The sequence below is a fragment of the Nymphaea colorata genome, chromosome 6, assembly GCF_008831285.2.
Source record: "Nymphaea colorata isolate Beijing-Zhang1983 chromosome 6, ASM883128v2, whole genome shotgun sequence".
Classification (NCBI taxonomy): Eukaryota; Viridiplantae; Streptophyta; class Magnoliopsida; order Nymphaeales; family Nymphaeaceae; genus Nymphaea; species Nymphaea colorata.
Window position 1 is genome coordinate 25,255,811 of NC_045143.1, and position 17,641 is coordinate 25,273,451.

General features: G+C 36.4%; 1 protein-coding gene across 1 annotated transcript; it reads left to right on the forward strand.

The window, feature by feature from the left end:
* Positions 1–411: 411 nt before the first annotated feature.
* LOC116256644 (uncharacterized) lies at positions 412–12,421 on the forward strand. Its single transcript, XM_031633036.1, has 6 exons — positions 412–422; positions 1,803–1,947; positions 3,696–3,786; positions 11,386–11,554; positions 11,738–11,939; positions 12,392–12,421. The coding sequence occupies exons 1-6, from the start codon at positions 412–414 to the stop codon at positions 12,419–12,421; spliced, it is 648 nt and encodes a 215-aa protein (XP_031488896.1).
* The last annotated feature ends 5,220 nt before the right edge of the window (positions 12,422–17,641 follow it).

A 17,641-nucleotide genomic window follows, 5' to 3' on the forward strand; every position in this document is an offset into this window, starting at 1 on the left:
CATTCTTTAATGGAATGGAAGAAGAACCCATGGATATTTGTGCATTTCCAATGTGCGATATTGTGTGATGGGAACCATCTCCCGTGACTACTGAGCCTTGATCTAAATAAGGGGAAACACTAGAGAGATTACCTGTGTCACCAGTAACGTGGGCTGCTGCTCCAGAGTCCACATACCACTCTCCTTGCTCATTTTGCTTCAAGTTAAGTTTGGATAAGGCTGTCATTAGAAGTTGTTGCACGTCTGCTGAAACCTTTGAAGTTGGATTTGATCCAGACGAGGATGGAGCTGACCCTGCTACTGTCCTATTCTCGCGCCTGACCTGACTATTCTTGTTCTGAGGATTGTGCCAACATTCTGATTTTACATGCCCCTTCTTGTTGCAATAGAAGCATGTCGGGATTCTCCTAGATGTGGCAGAGGTAGTATTCATGCCTGGCGGTGTTGGGAGAATCCCTCTTCCCATGCCTGTCTGAGGAGTCCAAGAACGAGTGCGATTTCCTTGCAGTGCGTGAGTTCCTGTGATCAATACATTGTGGCTGTTGGAAGGAACCAGATTATGTCGTTGAACTCGACTAGCTTCATGTTGAAAAAGCTTGGCCTTTAGATCTTCAAAAGATGGGAGAACAGGTAAGACTTCCAAGGCTGTGCAAAAAATATCAAATTCCGTTCCCAGTCCACTCAAGGCTTGTTGGACTTTGTCTTTGTCGCTGACGGGATGTCCAATTGCAGCAAGCTGATCACTAACACTCTTGATTTTATTCAAATACTCCAAAACTGTACGCGTCCCACGCTTGATATCCTGAAATTGCCTTCTTAATTGTAGAAAACGTGCTTCCGAGACTTGAGAATATGTTGTAGCAAGGGTAGACCACAACTCTAGGGCAGTTAAATCATCATCAATACCTCCCAATACCTCTTCTGACAAGGTAGAAGTGATATAAGCAACAAGAGACTGGTCGTGAGCCAGCCAAACTTCATATTCGGGATTGCTCTCAGGAAGAGTTTCATATTAGTAGAACACACAGAAAAACACTTTGAAATATATAATACACACAGAAAACACTTTGAAAAAACACAGCAAACACTTTGAACAGAACTTTGAAGGTGAAAAGTCACCTTCCATGGACTAGGCGTACTGGCGCCTAGTCCAGCCTTGGTGGGCCTAGGCGCCAACACCAAACCCCTCGCCATGACTTAGGCGAGGGCTGTCAGCTGTGGACTCATGTCTAGTCCATGGCTAAGTGTCGCCTATGCGACGCCTTAACAACTAAGTTCCAGAGTCATATACAACTTGAGGAGGAGTCTCATAATAGTATCAACCAGTGAGGAGTAAAGTTGGACCTCAAGTTGGAAAAATCACTTTTTTATTAATTGTGCATATTATAATAAGTAATTACTTCACAATGGCACACTTAATGTAGCTTCTCATAATGTTTATCTCTTAAGACATAGCGAATGTCCATTGTGGTGTAAAAGCTGTTTTTGCTATCTCACAAAAAGACACCTTTCTGAGAGTTTGGCTTTTCCTCACTCCTTTCTTTACTTACAAAGTACAGCCATCCTAATATTTTATGGTTAACCACATGCCAATAGTTGCTTGGCCCCAGTTGACATGAGAGGCATATTGATCCCACATGATTCACCTATCACCACCTCTTTGATAAATTGTCAAAAACAGAAACCTTTCTTCATTGTGCTTCTTGTTTTTTATATCAGCATTATGTAAAATTCTTATCATGGTCTTTTTCCCCGTTAGTTTTGAATTGTGCATATTTTAAGTAACTGCATTTGCTTTCAAGGCTTAAACCAGGTTCTGAGACACTACTTGCAGATGTGGAAGCTGAGCTTGGTTGTAAGCTTGAAAACGTCAACTGGCTCCCGGGTTTCTTTGCAATTGCATCACAAATTCAAATTGCTAGGTCTAAGGTCTATTGTGAAGGAAAGGTAACATTGTGATCTTCTTGGACATGATTTTAGCTCATGTAGAAACTTTCTGTTAAGACTAAGGTTTCAATCTTCTGCTTTTGTTTATGTATATTTTTCACAAGTATGAATGAGATTAGAAAGCTTTTCAAGCAAGGCATTTTCAATCCTTTTTCTTTTGGATAGGGTTGAGTGGTAGTTAGTCCAGCTGCAATCATGCTGGGTTCTTTGAGTCTGTGTGTATCTAAGCCTATTCTTTTTTTGAGATATGCCAACATGTCTTCAATGGATTGGAGAATGTTAAAAGAGTCTTTAGAGAAAGATTAATTAAAACTTTATCTGATTCAAAAGAATCGAAGAGCTCATAATTCTCACAAAATGATGTACATCAAATATGAATATTCCAGTTTATTCTGCTCCCATAGTCTTCATTATATTGATTGGGTATTTTGTTGATCAAATATTTAGATTTGGTTTCTGTGGTCTATCTAAACAAAAAAAATATATATTTAAGATTTGGTGCTTCAATATTTATGCATATGAAAAGATGTGGCATACACATATAAATGGCTGCAGTAGAAAGCATTTCCCACATATCTAAACTAAAGCATTATGGTTCCATCTTCTATCTATTATATTGATATGACATATATACTTCTTTTTATATTTGCTAGCAGCTTGTATAGATTCTTTGGCTCTATCAAGTTCCTTAAACAAATACACCCATAGTAGCTCCTTCTCTATCTACAGATTTTAATACCCTCACTAATTGCTCAGTGAACATGTCTATCTCTCTTTTTTGTTTTCCAAAAATCATCATCTTGAACAGGACTAATCATTGCCTTAACATCTTTTACAAGTCTTCATTCATTTGAAGGCCTTACAAATATCTGAGGTTTTCAATTTCTTGTGTTTTTATTGCAAAAAGACTTTTTTACTGTAAATAATATTATGAGATTTTCTATCAGCAAAATGAATTTTTCTTAATAACATCACAATATTATCATGAGAAAATGGTGTTATAAGTTCGGAGTAATGTTGTAAAACATGTATTATAGCTTGTACTGATTCGGCTCAAATTAAGGTATGTTAAAGAAACATATTGTAAAAAATGTGAACTTTTAAAAAATACAAGGATTTCAAAATTGCAATATAACAAAATCGGAAAAATACTTAAAAGAAGTTAATGCTGGAAAAATTATACTAGCTAAAAATGAAATAATAATATGAGTATCAAGAAACGTTGAATTGCATAAAGCATTGTCACATATATCGTGTACTGGTATTGTACGGTGAAAAATTTCTCTGGTATAATACGTCAAAGATGTATATCTCAGGAATATCTTGGGAAAATCTCGATAAATTTTTAAAAAATTTAAAACATTTAATAAATCCTGAAAATTATAAAAAACGAATAATATGCCTTGTTTTAACACTTTTTATTTTCTGGATTTTTTTTAAAAGATGTGTTTTTTTTCACGTTTTATACGGCTGACTTATTTTTCTCGTATAATACGCATTGTTTTTTCTTTGAAGTGCGTGAAGAGCATAAGGTGCTATGTAATGTATAATTACATTGCAATATAAGGAGTGTAATCTACTTTCAAGGGCATGTCTTGTGTTGTCCCATACCGTGGTTAAAAAAACACACATACACAAACACAAACACTCACACATATTTATATTATAACTACTGCATTTATCATATTGATTTTAATATTGTTTTTTTTAATATATGTTACTAAGTAGATTCTGTTGACTCAATTTAGATATATGGAATTGATGCTGCATCTGGAGCTGCTGTCACGGCATTAAATGTTTTGCCAAGGGATCACATTCTTGATCTTTGTGCTGCTCCAGGTAACTTGATTTTGTTATATGACGATTCCATTCTACTATTTTTATGTTTCTTCAAAGATTTGTTGCTCCCCATCAATTCTCCTTTTTCAATTTCTACAATTTAACTGATTTTCACAATATGTTACAAAGTGTAATAAGTTATACGAGTTGAGTGCAAAGTAAGGTTATAACAGAATGTAATATGTGGTAAAAAAAACACTTTTTTCTTTGAAAATTTTAAAAAAGATAAAAAATATAAAAATTCATTAAAAAGTTACTTGTTGAAAAGTCATTTGCTAGAGTAAATGACATTAGATATGAGAAGAGAAGACACAGTAATTGAAAATATATGCTATGAGGACATGTAGATAATTAAACTAAGTTTAAAACTTGACAATCTAAAGAGTGCATCTGTCCATGTTATAAATAACCTACAAACTTTACGTGATTTTGAAAAAAATGCCACAAAAAAATTGATTTTATTGCTTTTTCAATAATAATTTTTTTAATATATCTTAATCTTTTAGTAGTTTGTTTTAACATTACCTGTTTTGAATTTTATCATGTTTCAAAATTCAGATTTTTGTAGTTCTATTATTACTTTCAATTTTTAAATTATCTAAATTTTCCTGCCTGAGAAATATATCACCAAAAGTGTTTGTTGTGACAATGGTTTAAACATCTTAATCATGTTAAAGTGCATATCTAACAAAGAGGAACGTGATTATGAATTGTATTGCATATAAACCAAATGAAATTTAGCCCAAATAAGTTCTAGCAGAAAAGCTACAAATAATAAGCCTGTAGCAACTTCCAATACATGAGTACTTGATGTGATACATTATTCTTTCCTCATGATATAAAGTTTTAGTCTTTAAGGTCTTACTGTGTTATCCCATCAACTATTATATAGTGCTCCTTACAAGTCTTGTAGAAGATAACAAAAGAAAGACACAAACTCATACTAGATTAATTGCTCAAAATATTGCCAGAAGTCATCAGTCGTGAGATAAAGATGGATCATCCTCGTTGAAAATAGCTGGAAATTTGGCATGACGAGAGAAAGTTCATATATTATGCAAGATTTAATAAACTATTATAGTGTATAACAGCATCAAATCTTTTATGCAATTGTGAATTAGAACAACTAATAATTTGATGCACTTTATTTTCTTATAATTGTCTAGTGATTGATTTATTGCATTTTTATAGCAGTTACAGTTTAATCTATCGATGGCATCAAAGACCCGAAAGAGAGGCCTGCCTAGCAATAACAAGGCTTTCTTAACCACACAAGTCCACGAACCATAAGAAGTATCAATACATGATAATTGATAAACAAAAATTGTTTGTCTAAAGTGATGCAGGAAGCTAATATCAGACCAATGTTATTCCGTGCTGCAGACTTCAAATGAAAACAAATGCACTGTAGGATACCTGGTATAGTTGTAACTTGTAAAAGTATATAGTTTTTTGTTCCTAAAATAATTTTACTATGAAATGAACCTTAAAAAACCAAAGTGCATTGGCTTTTCTAAAATTATTGGTTCTCTTTTAGATGAGTTAGAAGAGCTAATTATATCTAGCTATTTTTCATCAGCTTTGATCATACATTAATGGAAGGGTGAGAAATTTGCCATATTTTTCATTTTAAACATATTGTTATTTGTTGGCATAAACATGGATCAAAGTGGAATACTGAATTGTGATGACATAGTGCACGGTGGATTCTAAAGGCCAAGGCAACTTGTCAATAAAAACTGTACTTTAAGTTCTTCAACACACAACCAGTGTGCAAGCCCAAAGCTTAAGCAATTATGACTTTCAGACATGTTCAAGGTTCATCTGCATGTGGAAGCTCTACTGGCACCATGAAAGATATATGCTAAAAGCCAAATTAACATATTGATGTCTAATTGTGGTTGGCATTGAAGAGAAAGGAAACTGGAACCTTTAAGGGAAACAAAATCAACAACAGTTTAATCACGTGGAAAATAGAAGAGATGAGTTGCAAATTTGCTGATCTACCATAATAACTAATGGTTGGTCATTATATTGTTTTAACTTTTAACATTCCTATGTTTTCAAGCTTGCAACTACATTCTCTTACCTTTGTTTTGGTGAACTGTACTTTGAAGAAAGACCCACATGTAAGAATCTTCACAAAATCACGTCTCTTCATCTACAAATCAGATAGATTGAGAAAAGAGGATAGGAGAGAAGACAATGGAGGAAAGAGAGCAGTCAGCCAATGCAACCCTGCGTTCCTTAATCTCTATTATAAAATTAACCTAATCAGGTTACAACAAAATGTACAAAAATATATGAACATTTACAAGAATGCCACTGCCTAGTATGTTTAGGCATGTGGATATAAGAGAAGTGGATCGGGTCTGAACAGACCCGATCCCCCATACGAACAAACTTAACAGCCCCCCTCAAGTTGTGCATGAGATTTGATCATGCACAACTTGTTCTTCAATTCCCAAAAATGCTGCCCTGTGAGTCTTTTAGTAAAGAGATCAGCTATCTGTTCACTGGTGGATATATAGGTAGGCAAGATCTCAGCTTCTTCAACCTTCTGACGAATGAAGTGTTGATCAATCTCTATGTGTTTGGTACGATTATGCAAAATGGGGTTGAAGGCAATTTTTATCACACTTTGGTTGTCACATAGTAATGATGACTGAACAATAGGAAGATTGAGCTCTTCAAGCAAATGTTGTAACCATGACGCTTCAGCTGTCTGTGCAGCCATTGCTTTATATTTTGCCTCAGTGCTAGATCGTGCAACCGCACGCTGCTTTTTACTGCTCCAACAAATGAGATTAGAATCAAGAAAAAGGCAAAAACCTAAAATTAATCGTCGGTCATCGGGATCTCCTGCCCAGTCTGCATCAGTATATGTATATATGCTATGTCCAAGATAAACGTTGGGACATTTTGTGTAGACCAGTCCATCGCCAAGAGTAGCTTTGAGATACCGTAAGATCCGCTTAGCGGCATCCATATGTCCTTCGGTGGGTGCATGCATAAACTGAGAGATCTGATTTACAGCATATACTATGTTTGGGCGAGTAAAAGTGAGGTACTGTAACATACCAACAATGCTGCGATAGAATGTAGGATTGGAATATACAGCAGTTCCATCAGAGGCAGTCAATTTAGTATTCAGAACACTAGGAGTAGTTATGGGTTTGCAATTAGTCATACCTGCCTTGTCCAAAAAATACAGTAATTCGTCCTATCAAGTTCAACACCCAAAAAATACCGTAATTCGCCGAGATCCTTCATCTTGAATTCTTGCTTCAACATGTCTTTAACATAAGATATATGTGAAGAAGAATTCTCAGTTATAACAATATCATCAACATATATAAGTAACCAAGTGGTATCTTCTCTGGTATGATAGATAAACAAGGAGTGATCGAGGGAGCTTCGGAGAAAACCAACTTGTTGTATATGATGAGAAAACCGATCGAACCATGATCTAGAAGCTTGCTTCAACCCATATAGACACTTGTGTAACTTACAAACCCATTTTTGAGGATCATGAGTAGTATATCCGGGTGGTTGCTCCATCTATACCTCTTCCTTAAGAATCCCATGAAGAAAGACATTTTTGACATCTAACTAATAAAGATGCCATCCATATGAGACTGCAAGAGAAATAATCACACGTATTGTTCCCATCTTGAAGACCAGACTGAATGTTTCATCATAATCTTCCCCATATTGCTGAGTGAAACCGCGCGCCACAAGACATGCTTTATGTCGATCAATGCTACCATCTGGCTTATATTTCAGTTTGTAAACCCATTTGGACCCCACAACATTCTTATCAGCAGGACAAGGGACAATCTGCCAAGTCTGACACTCATGCAAGGCTGCCATTTCCTCATTCATAGCTTCAACCCAACATTTTTCCTTAGTCGCATGGTGATAAAATTTTGGTTCCACCTTTTTGCTGACTTCTGTCATAAATAGCTGAAAATCCAAAGAAAAATTGTAATAGCTCACCCATCTATCAATAGGATGACGCACGCGTTGTGATTGGCGTGGAACTGCAGTAGGAACTGATCGCCTAGAATACACCAGGCCTGAGAACCAATTATGTATAGGTGGATCATTGGACCGAGAAGATGAAGGTATGCTGTCCAAGGAAGTAGTGTTGTTCAAGGAACTGCTTACAAGTGTCTCGGGCTCATTAACAGCTTGCTCCTTGTACTCAGTCAACATTTCTGCCCCTTGTCTTAAGATTTCAGCATGTAGCCAAGTATCATAAACCTCATTTTTGTCCTGGAGTGTCACAGAAGTAACCTTGGAATCCTGTAACATGCTTTAATAAAAAACAACATGCCGTGAAATATGTACATGTCTAGTTTTAGGGTTATAACACCTATAACCATTGTAGTTTTCAGCATAACCTATAAATCTGCACAAAACTGCACGATCTTGAAATTTGTTTCGTAAGGAAACATCAACATGCACATAGCACACACATCCAAAAACACGCAACTCCTCATAATGTGGTTGTTCTTGATGTAATAGAAAAAAGGGTGAGCGCGCTTTCACATGGACAGTCGTATGAAAAGCCTCGGTCCACAATGTCATAGGTAAGTCTGTTTCATGCATCATGCTGAGCGCGTTTTCAACAATATGCCTATGTTTCCTTTCAGCAATTCCGTTTTGCTAAGGTGTATGCAGGCATGAAATTTGTCTAGTGATCCCATTATCTAGTAAGTACTCAGTAAATTCATTAGAAATAAATTCACCACCACCATCATATTGAAAATGCACAATACTGGAGTATTTATTCCGAACCAAGGCATGAAATTGAGTGAACAAGCAGAAAACTTCTGATTTGTGTTTCATGAAATGGATTCAAGTATATCGGGAATATGAATCAATAAAAATGACATAGTATCTACTCCCAGAAGAAGAAGGAAGTGGAGCAGGCCCCCAAGCATCGGAATATATGATATCAAAAACCTTTGAAGCTCTTTTATTGATTAACTGAAAGGGGAGCGCATGGCTCTTACAGATATGACAACTTGAGCACATGCTGGACTCACTAACTGAACTTAGACTGGACTTATCTAAGAATCCGTCTGCAACAAGACTTCGAACAAAAGACTGACTACAGTGAGCTAACCGACCATGCCAAATGGATGGCTTATTATACTCTGCGATATTGACTTCACTATGACTTGGAAAACATGAATCTGAAGGGTGAGGTTTTGACAGCTGTGGAGCTTCTTCAAGGACATACATATTTCCTTTGCGAGTGCCTTCAGCGAATGTCTTCTTGGTTCGAGCATCCTTGACATAAACAGAAGACGGTGTGAATTCAACAAATGAGTGAGTATCATCAATAAGTTTAGACACTGAGATAATATTTTTCTTGACACTTGGAACAACAAGGACATTCTTTAATGGAATGGAAGAAGAGCCCATAGATATTTGTGTATTTCCAATGTGCGATATTGTGTGATGGGAACCATCTCCCGTGACAACTGAGCCTTGATCTAAATAAGGGAAAACACTAGAGAGATTACCTGTGTCACCAGTAACATGGGCTGCTGCTCCAGAGTCCACATACCACTCTCCTTGCTCGTTTTGTTTCAAGTGGAGCTTAGATAGGGCCGTCATGAGAAGTTGTTGCACGTCTGTTGAAACATTTGATGTCTGATTTGAGCCAGATGATGAAGCTAACCCTGCTGCTGCCTTGTTCTCACGCCTAACCTGATTATTTTTGTTCTGAGGGTTGTGCCAACATTCTGATTTTACATGCCCCCTCTTGTTGCAATAGAAACAAGTTGGAACCCTTCTAGATGTCGCAGAGGTAGTATTCATGCCTGGTGGTGTTGGGAGAATCCCTGTTCCCATTCCTGCCTGAGAAGTCCAAGGACGAGTGTGATTCCCTAGCAGTGCATGTGTCCCTGTGATCAGTACATTGTGGCTGTTGGAAGGAATCAAATTCTGTCGTTGAACACGACTAGCTTCGTGTTTAAAAAGCTTGACCTTCAGATCTTCAAAAGATGGGAGGGCAGGTAGGACTTCCAAGGCCATGCAAAAAATGTCAAAATCTATTCCCAGTCCACTCAAAGCTTGTTGCACTTTGTCCTTGTCGCTGACGGGATATCCAATGGCAGCAAGCTGATCACTTACACTTTTAATTTCATTCAAATATTCCAAAACTGTACGTGTTCCATGCTTGATGTCCTGAAATTGCCTTCTTAATTGCAAAAACCGTGCTTCCGATACTTGAGAATACATTGTCGCAAGGGTAGACCACAACTCTAGGGCTGTTAAATCATCATCAATGCCTCCTAATACCTCCTCTGACAAGGTAGAAGTAATATAGGCAACAAGAGACTGGTCGTGAGCCAGCCAAACTTCATATTCAGAATTGTTTTCAGTAAGAGTTTCATATTCAAATTTGATTTCACTCACAAGCGAAGCCCCAGCAACTTGATCTCCCACTACGGTCTTCTTCACTTCAAGGTCAATATACTTTGGAGGTGCTGGAGTGGTGCCATCGATATGCCCATAGAGTCTATGACTTTTAATAAATGGGACAATTTGACGTTTCCAAGTCAAATAGTTACTATGATTCAGTTTTTGAGAGATCAGTTGGGAGAGAAAGCTGGACGATAGAAGAGAACGAGTCAGCTGATCCATAACTAAAAAGGAGACGATTATGGCAGGCGATGTGAGCCAAGATTTAGGGCAGCGACAGATTAGGACTAATCGATTAGGGAAAATTGATTAGGGCAAATCACGCAAGATTTAGGGTAGAAACTGAAATGAGGGATAACCACGCCAGAAAAGAGGATTTAGGGCTAATCACATCAAACTGAAATCACTCACCGGAGGACGATGCAACCTGACTCTGATACCATGTAAGAATCTTCACAAAATCATGTCTCTCTGTCTGCAAATCAGATAGATTGAGAAAAGAGGATAGGAGAGAAGACAATGGAGGAAAGAGAGCAGTCGGCCAATGCAGCCCTGCGTTCCTTAATCTCTATTATAAAATTAACCTAATCAGGTTACAACAAAAAGTACAAAAATATATGAACATTTACAAGAATGCCACCGCCTAGTATGTTTAGGCGTGTGGATATATGAGAAGTGGATCGGGTCTGAACAGACCCGATCCCCCATACGAACAAACTTAACACCACAAACTACTAAATAAGAAGAATTATGCTCACAAGTTATAATGCAAAATAAAGTAATAGTTGTTGTTCAGTAACAACGAGTACAAGCATGATTAGATTACTTCAATAGGGACACCAGTTGTAAGCATGAAAAATTATCAGTTAGTTAGAAAATCAAAGAAAGAATTATAGTACTAAAGTTTTTAACATTGAGAGAAAAATATGGACTAATATATAGCAAAAGATAACATATAAACTGAAGAGCAAATTAATGAATATGTGGAGTTATGACTCAAATGACAACACTATACTTTTTGTATCTTGCATTGACATTCATCCATTTAAATCTGCATAATTAAGCATGATTGAACCGTTTTAGGCATGCTTTATAGTTTATACATTTTTTGCTTGTGCTCCAGGCCAGCATCTGATTGCCATATTTTCTCTATATCAGGTGCAAAATTATGCATGCTTGCTGAACATCTTGGCAGCTCAGGTTCGCTAACTGGAGTGGACATTGCAAAAAGCCATCTGGCTGCATGCAGGACAATGTTACAAAAATATGCATTGGGAGGTCGTTGTAGGCTTTTTGTAGCTGATGGAACAATATTTTCCCTTTTGCCTTTGGGAACTTGCACAGAGGACCAACCAGTGATGGTAAAGGAGAAAAATTGTAGCACATGATAACTTGATACTTTTCTTTGCAGCAAGAGTTCAATACACATTCAACTAAAGATATTGTGCAACATGTTAACTTACTATATCTAGTAATCAGAAAATGGTGATTGTAGAGGAAAGAAAGATGTTTATCAGGAATGGTCATCTAGAGTACCTTGGAGTGAAAGAAGAAAGTCTAAAGATACTAATAGAATCCAATTGAATGTGACTTCCAAAGCCAATACATGTGAATTGATCTTCTATGGAAGGCATTCTGGAGTAATTGGACTAAGAAAAGAGCAGCTGTTTCAAACTAGAAAAGAAGAGGCTAATGATGGTGGATATGACAAGGTATGCTATCTTCCATGGTCATCTGGAAATTGTTTTTGTATCCCTCTCCCTTCACTTAATTCACTTAAGATGCCTCTGTTATTAATAAAATCACCCCACCTTATGTAGAACAGCTAAACAAGCTGCCATGTATGATTCTTTCTAAGCAAGTGCAGTTTCTCTTTGTAATGAACATGCATATTTTTGTATTCAAGATTTCCACTGGTTTGGCAGCATGTTTCCTATAAACTGATGAACTAAAAGCTTTAAAGATATCCCACTTTTGAGAGAACTTCCAAACAATAGAATTCCAGAATGACACCATGTGGGGTGTCAACTGTTGAGAAAACGTGCTACTTTAGATTTTAAAAGTGTTAGTATTTTGGAGTTTTATATGAGGTAGCTTTCAGAATTTTTAAATTTTGTTGGACTCTTTATGTAAAGGGTTAAACTTAACCCTAATCATTATTTAGTCTAATGAAAAGCAGCAGGCGACTGATTGAGGACTGCTACCTATTCTCTTTTCTCTCCTCTCGTTCCTCTCTTCTCCCTCTTCTCTACCTCTCTACGCAACATGGTATCAGAGCGGAAGACCTAGGACCGTGCTATCTAGGGTTTCACCCGGCTCCCCATCTTCTCTTTTTCTCATCCCCTCATTCATGACAAGGTTGGACGTTTAAAGTTGTTGCTGCCTTCAAAGGATACGGTGGAATGTTTGGTGGAAAGGGGTTAATCACGTTTAACATGTAAAACGTGATTAACACCCTTATGTTGTTGTCAAAGTCGTAAGGTTGCTGAAAACTAAATCTGATGTCGTCATTCAGATCTAGTTTTGGTGTATCAGATCTGATTCAGATTGCTGAAAAAAATCAAATATGATGTCGTCGTTCAAATCTACATGTTGCCATGTACTAGATATTATTCAGTTGCTGTGATAAAGAGGTTCAGATCAGAGAAACTCTGATCTGCCTAGTTGTGTGCTGCCCTTGAAGAAGTTTAGACCAGGTGAACTGATCTGCTTGGTCGTGTGATGCCTGGTGGATCCTCTTAGTTTAAACATCGTTGAAGTTGTGCGAAGCAGACAAGTTGGTATTGAATCTTGCTGTCAAACCTGTGCACGTTGGCTGCTAGCAATCTGCATCTGGAAATTTATGTAGTATCTCTATAGCAATTGGTCTATCGTGGGGCTGTAGAGATTACAATTGCACAGATTTTCTTCTTCGTTGGTGATTGGCTTGACTTCTTTTTGTCAATACTTAGTCTACCGAGAACTTTTGAGATTTTATCATGGCTGCCAACAGATCTGAATCTGGAAATCAACACACAGAGGCAGGTGTTGAATACAAAGCTTTCTCCAATCTATTCATGTTTGGATCTACTATCAAACTTGATTGAACCAACTATGATATATGGGCTAGAACCTTAATGTTGTCAGTCGTTGGACATGGGAAGAAATATATACTGCAGGAAATGGTTTTCTGGACTTGTCTAGTTAATAAAAGGAAGTTCTGAGCTACGTGGAATCAGTGCCATCCGACCAAGGAGTTCTCTACTTGATAGACTCCATTTTATAGTGTTTGTGACCGAGTCAGACACCGACCCGAGTTGAATACCAAAAGCGGTTATAGATATGACAGGAGCTGACCTCTTCACAATTAAGAATGCATCATCTCCAGTGTCTTACTACTTTTGAAAAAAGAAAAAAAAAGTTTGCAAACCTGAGTCAATTCTTCAAAGAGAAATAGTCATCTCGTCTGCTCATTCGTTAGCAATAGTCACATCAAAAACCAGCTCCATGTTTATCTCCTCAAGGTACCTGATGCCCACCTGAAACACACGCCCAGAACAACCATATAAAATCTTCTTTCATTCACCATAATGTAAAAAAAAAAGTGTAATGAGAATTTTAAAAATGTATACAAGCATCTTATCAGTGCCATTAACAAGAACTGCAAATTAAGTGACCATCCTCTGCCGACATGCCCCAACCTTTTCTTCGTTCCAAAAACATAAACTTTTTGGGGCCGCTACATTAATTTTACAGATTGTGTATATGAAGAGGACCAAACTACCTTCAGCAGCAAGTTTTACAAAATTGCAAAAGAAGGCCTATACACAACCACTTGACATAAAAATAAAAAAGAAAAAAGAAAAGAAAGAAAGAAAGCCACCATTGGCTTGCAAACATCCTGTTGGAGATTATGCCTTTAATACCACCCCTGCCATTGGCTGTGACAACGATGGCAAGGCGCGACAGCCTCGCCCTTCTCACAGAGGCAAGGGGAAGCATCTTCTATCCCACACGATGCTAGACCACGGCGACACTATTGACTGTCATTAAAAAAAAAAAGAATGAAAAAAAGAAGAACAGAAGTAAGTGGGTCATCCACATACCGGCCGAGCATTAAGGGATAGAATCTAGACTGGTTAAATTAGTGATAAAAAGGGCTTTCAAAAATTTGAACCTCCCCATCTGTTTCTAAATACTAATTTAATTTAATGTAAAACATGTTTTAGTTAAAGTTAACTTTATACAAAGTTTGAACTTTCTACAAACAAACTTTTGATGTTATAAGAGCCGTTTATTTGAAGAAAACGTTATTAATATAAAAAATGATCAACTTAATATATATTTCTCTAAAAATCGTTCTTAAGATCATATCTACAAGGTTAGATTGATAAAATAATATTTTAATAATTAATGGATCCAGCTTTAATCCTTTACCCAAGCGGTCTAAATATTTGCTAGCTTTTAAGTAGATGCACATTCATATGCACACTATTGCTGGAAGTAGTGAAAGGTCTTTTGTGGTATTCTTGGGTTGCATACAATATCAATGATGACATATAAATATGTGCCATTGTAAAGTCTTTAGTGGCACTTTTGATCTGCCATCAAATATAGATGGCATGCGGTGTGTCTCACTGAATGGTCAGTAGTGGTGTTTTATAGTTGTCATGGATTAATATAATAAATTTGTGCCACTAATGCTTTTCAATGGCATTTATTCCTTAAACATGCAGAGCTATTAGTTTAAATCTGCAGTGACAAATAGAATAGATTCTATGAACAGTAGGGGCGGAACTAGGGGGCTGGCAAGGGCAGCAGCCCCCCCTCAAAAAAAAAAAACTTGTAAAATTTAAAAAATGATTTATCCTATATAAAATTTTTTGAAAAATCATATTTCTTCTCCTGCTAAAATTTTGAAACTACAATTTGACCACTTTCATCTAGAATTTATTGGAGAAAAAATACGGTGGCTGTTGTTTATATGGTCAAAAAAAGTTTGTGATTCCTATCCACAAGAGAATCAATGTAAAAATCTAATATAATAAGGATGTAATTTAATTAAGAATATAAAGGAGGCCATTATCCAAGTTCTCTTTATAAATGACTGACAATAGCATCTCCCTACAACCAATCCCAGCTTCAAATTTTACAAAACTAGTACCTTTTTTTGTTTTGCAACTCATTATAGATAAACATGAAGAAATAGTTAAAAGTAAATTCTTTATCATTATCAACATTTGCACAGAACTTTTCACTTTTACATTTAGTGCGTTACACCCTCTATCACATAGAAAATAAATCTTATATATGTAATTTTAGTTAGAACATCAAACCAACCATAGATACATGAGAAGAGGAACTTCATAAATTGCTGTAGACTTGAATTGCTGAATTGCAAAGGAAACAATTTCCAACTGTTTCATGAATATATTGTAAAGATTTGGATAAGATTCTTCGAACACTTATTAAAATGTTTCATGAGTTTACCCCATTTTTAGTATATTCAAATAACAACTACAATTACCAAGCAGCCCTTGAATGTCTGAATAGCTTAAGAAGCCAAATTAAAAACCCTCTTCCAGATGTTCTAAGTCAGCAAAAATGAATGTTGAGTTCTGGCCACAATGAAAGGATGCCAAAAAGCATGAAGACCAGATCGGTCGATACAAACATGAAGAAGCAAGCTTTCAGTTCAGTTTCTGGAAAAAGAAAGAATAATCAACGTCTTAAATGTAGAAAAAATTCAACAGAATCACATAAGCAAGATTTCAGTTCAGTTTCTGGAAAAAGAAAGAATAATCAACGTCTTAAATGTAGAAAAGATTCAACAAAAGCAAATATGAACCATGTCATTCTATAGAACAACACAGAATCATAATAACCCTTCAAGCTCCCCAGAATTCAGAATCTTCAATTGCTTACGCCATTTTCATCATTTACCTTCAAATAAAGAGAAAAAAAGCCATCAATCAATTCAGATTAATGGAAAAAATAAATGGGCATAAAATCACAACTTAAAAAAGAAGGGAAAAGGAGTTGTGATTCATTCTGTTTTGAAAAAAGAATATGGGGAAAAGAGGGTTCCATCGATCAGTGTTGCAGACGAGGGATTGATTTACTGCAAAGAAGCATCCTGGCGAGTTTTTGGGTGCCTAGATGGTCACTTTGGTCTAGAGTAAGTTGAGTTCACCCAAGTTCATGGGGCTGCCTCATATAAGTAGACCCAGGTCCATGAAAATCTAACTATAAATTTAAAGTTTTAGATTATCCTCGTGGGTGCATGCTTTATGGAGACCAGTGATAGCCAAGCTTACATAATGTAGAAGAAGAAGAAAATGAAATAGTGCACATGGCTTTGGATATGAACAGAAGTAAGGCCAAAGTTGCAGGGAGAAAAAAGACGGTGGAGGAGCTTTATAGTGTGAAAATTGTTTCCTATTCACTGGCGGTGTCCCGACACCAGAAACAATGCTTTCTTCAATGGCTTCTGTCACTCGTGGAAGGTGGTCGCAGCTCTTCAACGGCATCTAGTGGCCATCAAAATTCCCAAACAATTGTCGTAGTTGCCAACCAATAGCCCAAAACACTATTTTCCAGTGGCATTCTCCTTCCCTCCGGTGGCAAAGAAAAATAATTCTTCAATGATGCATCATAGCAATGTGAATACATCTGATTTGGATCGGCTATCTAACTAAAATGATTCAAAACAAATTGGATATTGAAAAAAATTTAATATCCGACAAAGAAATCAGATCGGATTTGGATTTAGGAAATGACATCTGATAAATTTCTGATGCGGACTTGGATGTACATAAATATCTAATTGGATTCGGAAACTGATTCAGATTGGATTTAGTTTTGAATAAATATTCCATATCTAATGCTCTTATATTTTGAAAATTGGCAAAATTCAGTTCAAAATTCGGATTCAGATATTATTATAAAAATTGGATTCAGATTGTGAAATCGAATTTTGGATTCAGATTGGGATATGACTTTTCTTCATTCATATTAAAATCTGATTCCGGATTCGAATCAGAATATGTTAATATCCGAAAAAGTCGGTATGATAAAGGGTATATCTCATTCGAATCCAATCCGTAGGCATCCCATCACAGCATTGCTTCAATTTTATTCAAAATCATATTTCTTGTACTCGATCATCAATGGTTTGGAGCATTGGATTCAATTCCTTTGTATTTGAGCTAACAGGATTGTGTCTATTTGGATTTGGATTTGGGCTTTATCTTTTAAAGCTGAATTTGGATCTGATAGCATAAGATCCCAAAATTAAACATAACCGGGTTGAATCTTTAGTAGATCGAATTTGGCTACAAAGGAATCATTTTTTAACTAGATCCAGTTAAATGGATTCAAAATCAGGTTGATAATCAGATATATCCAACCTAATTAATTCCTTACGCATGAATTA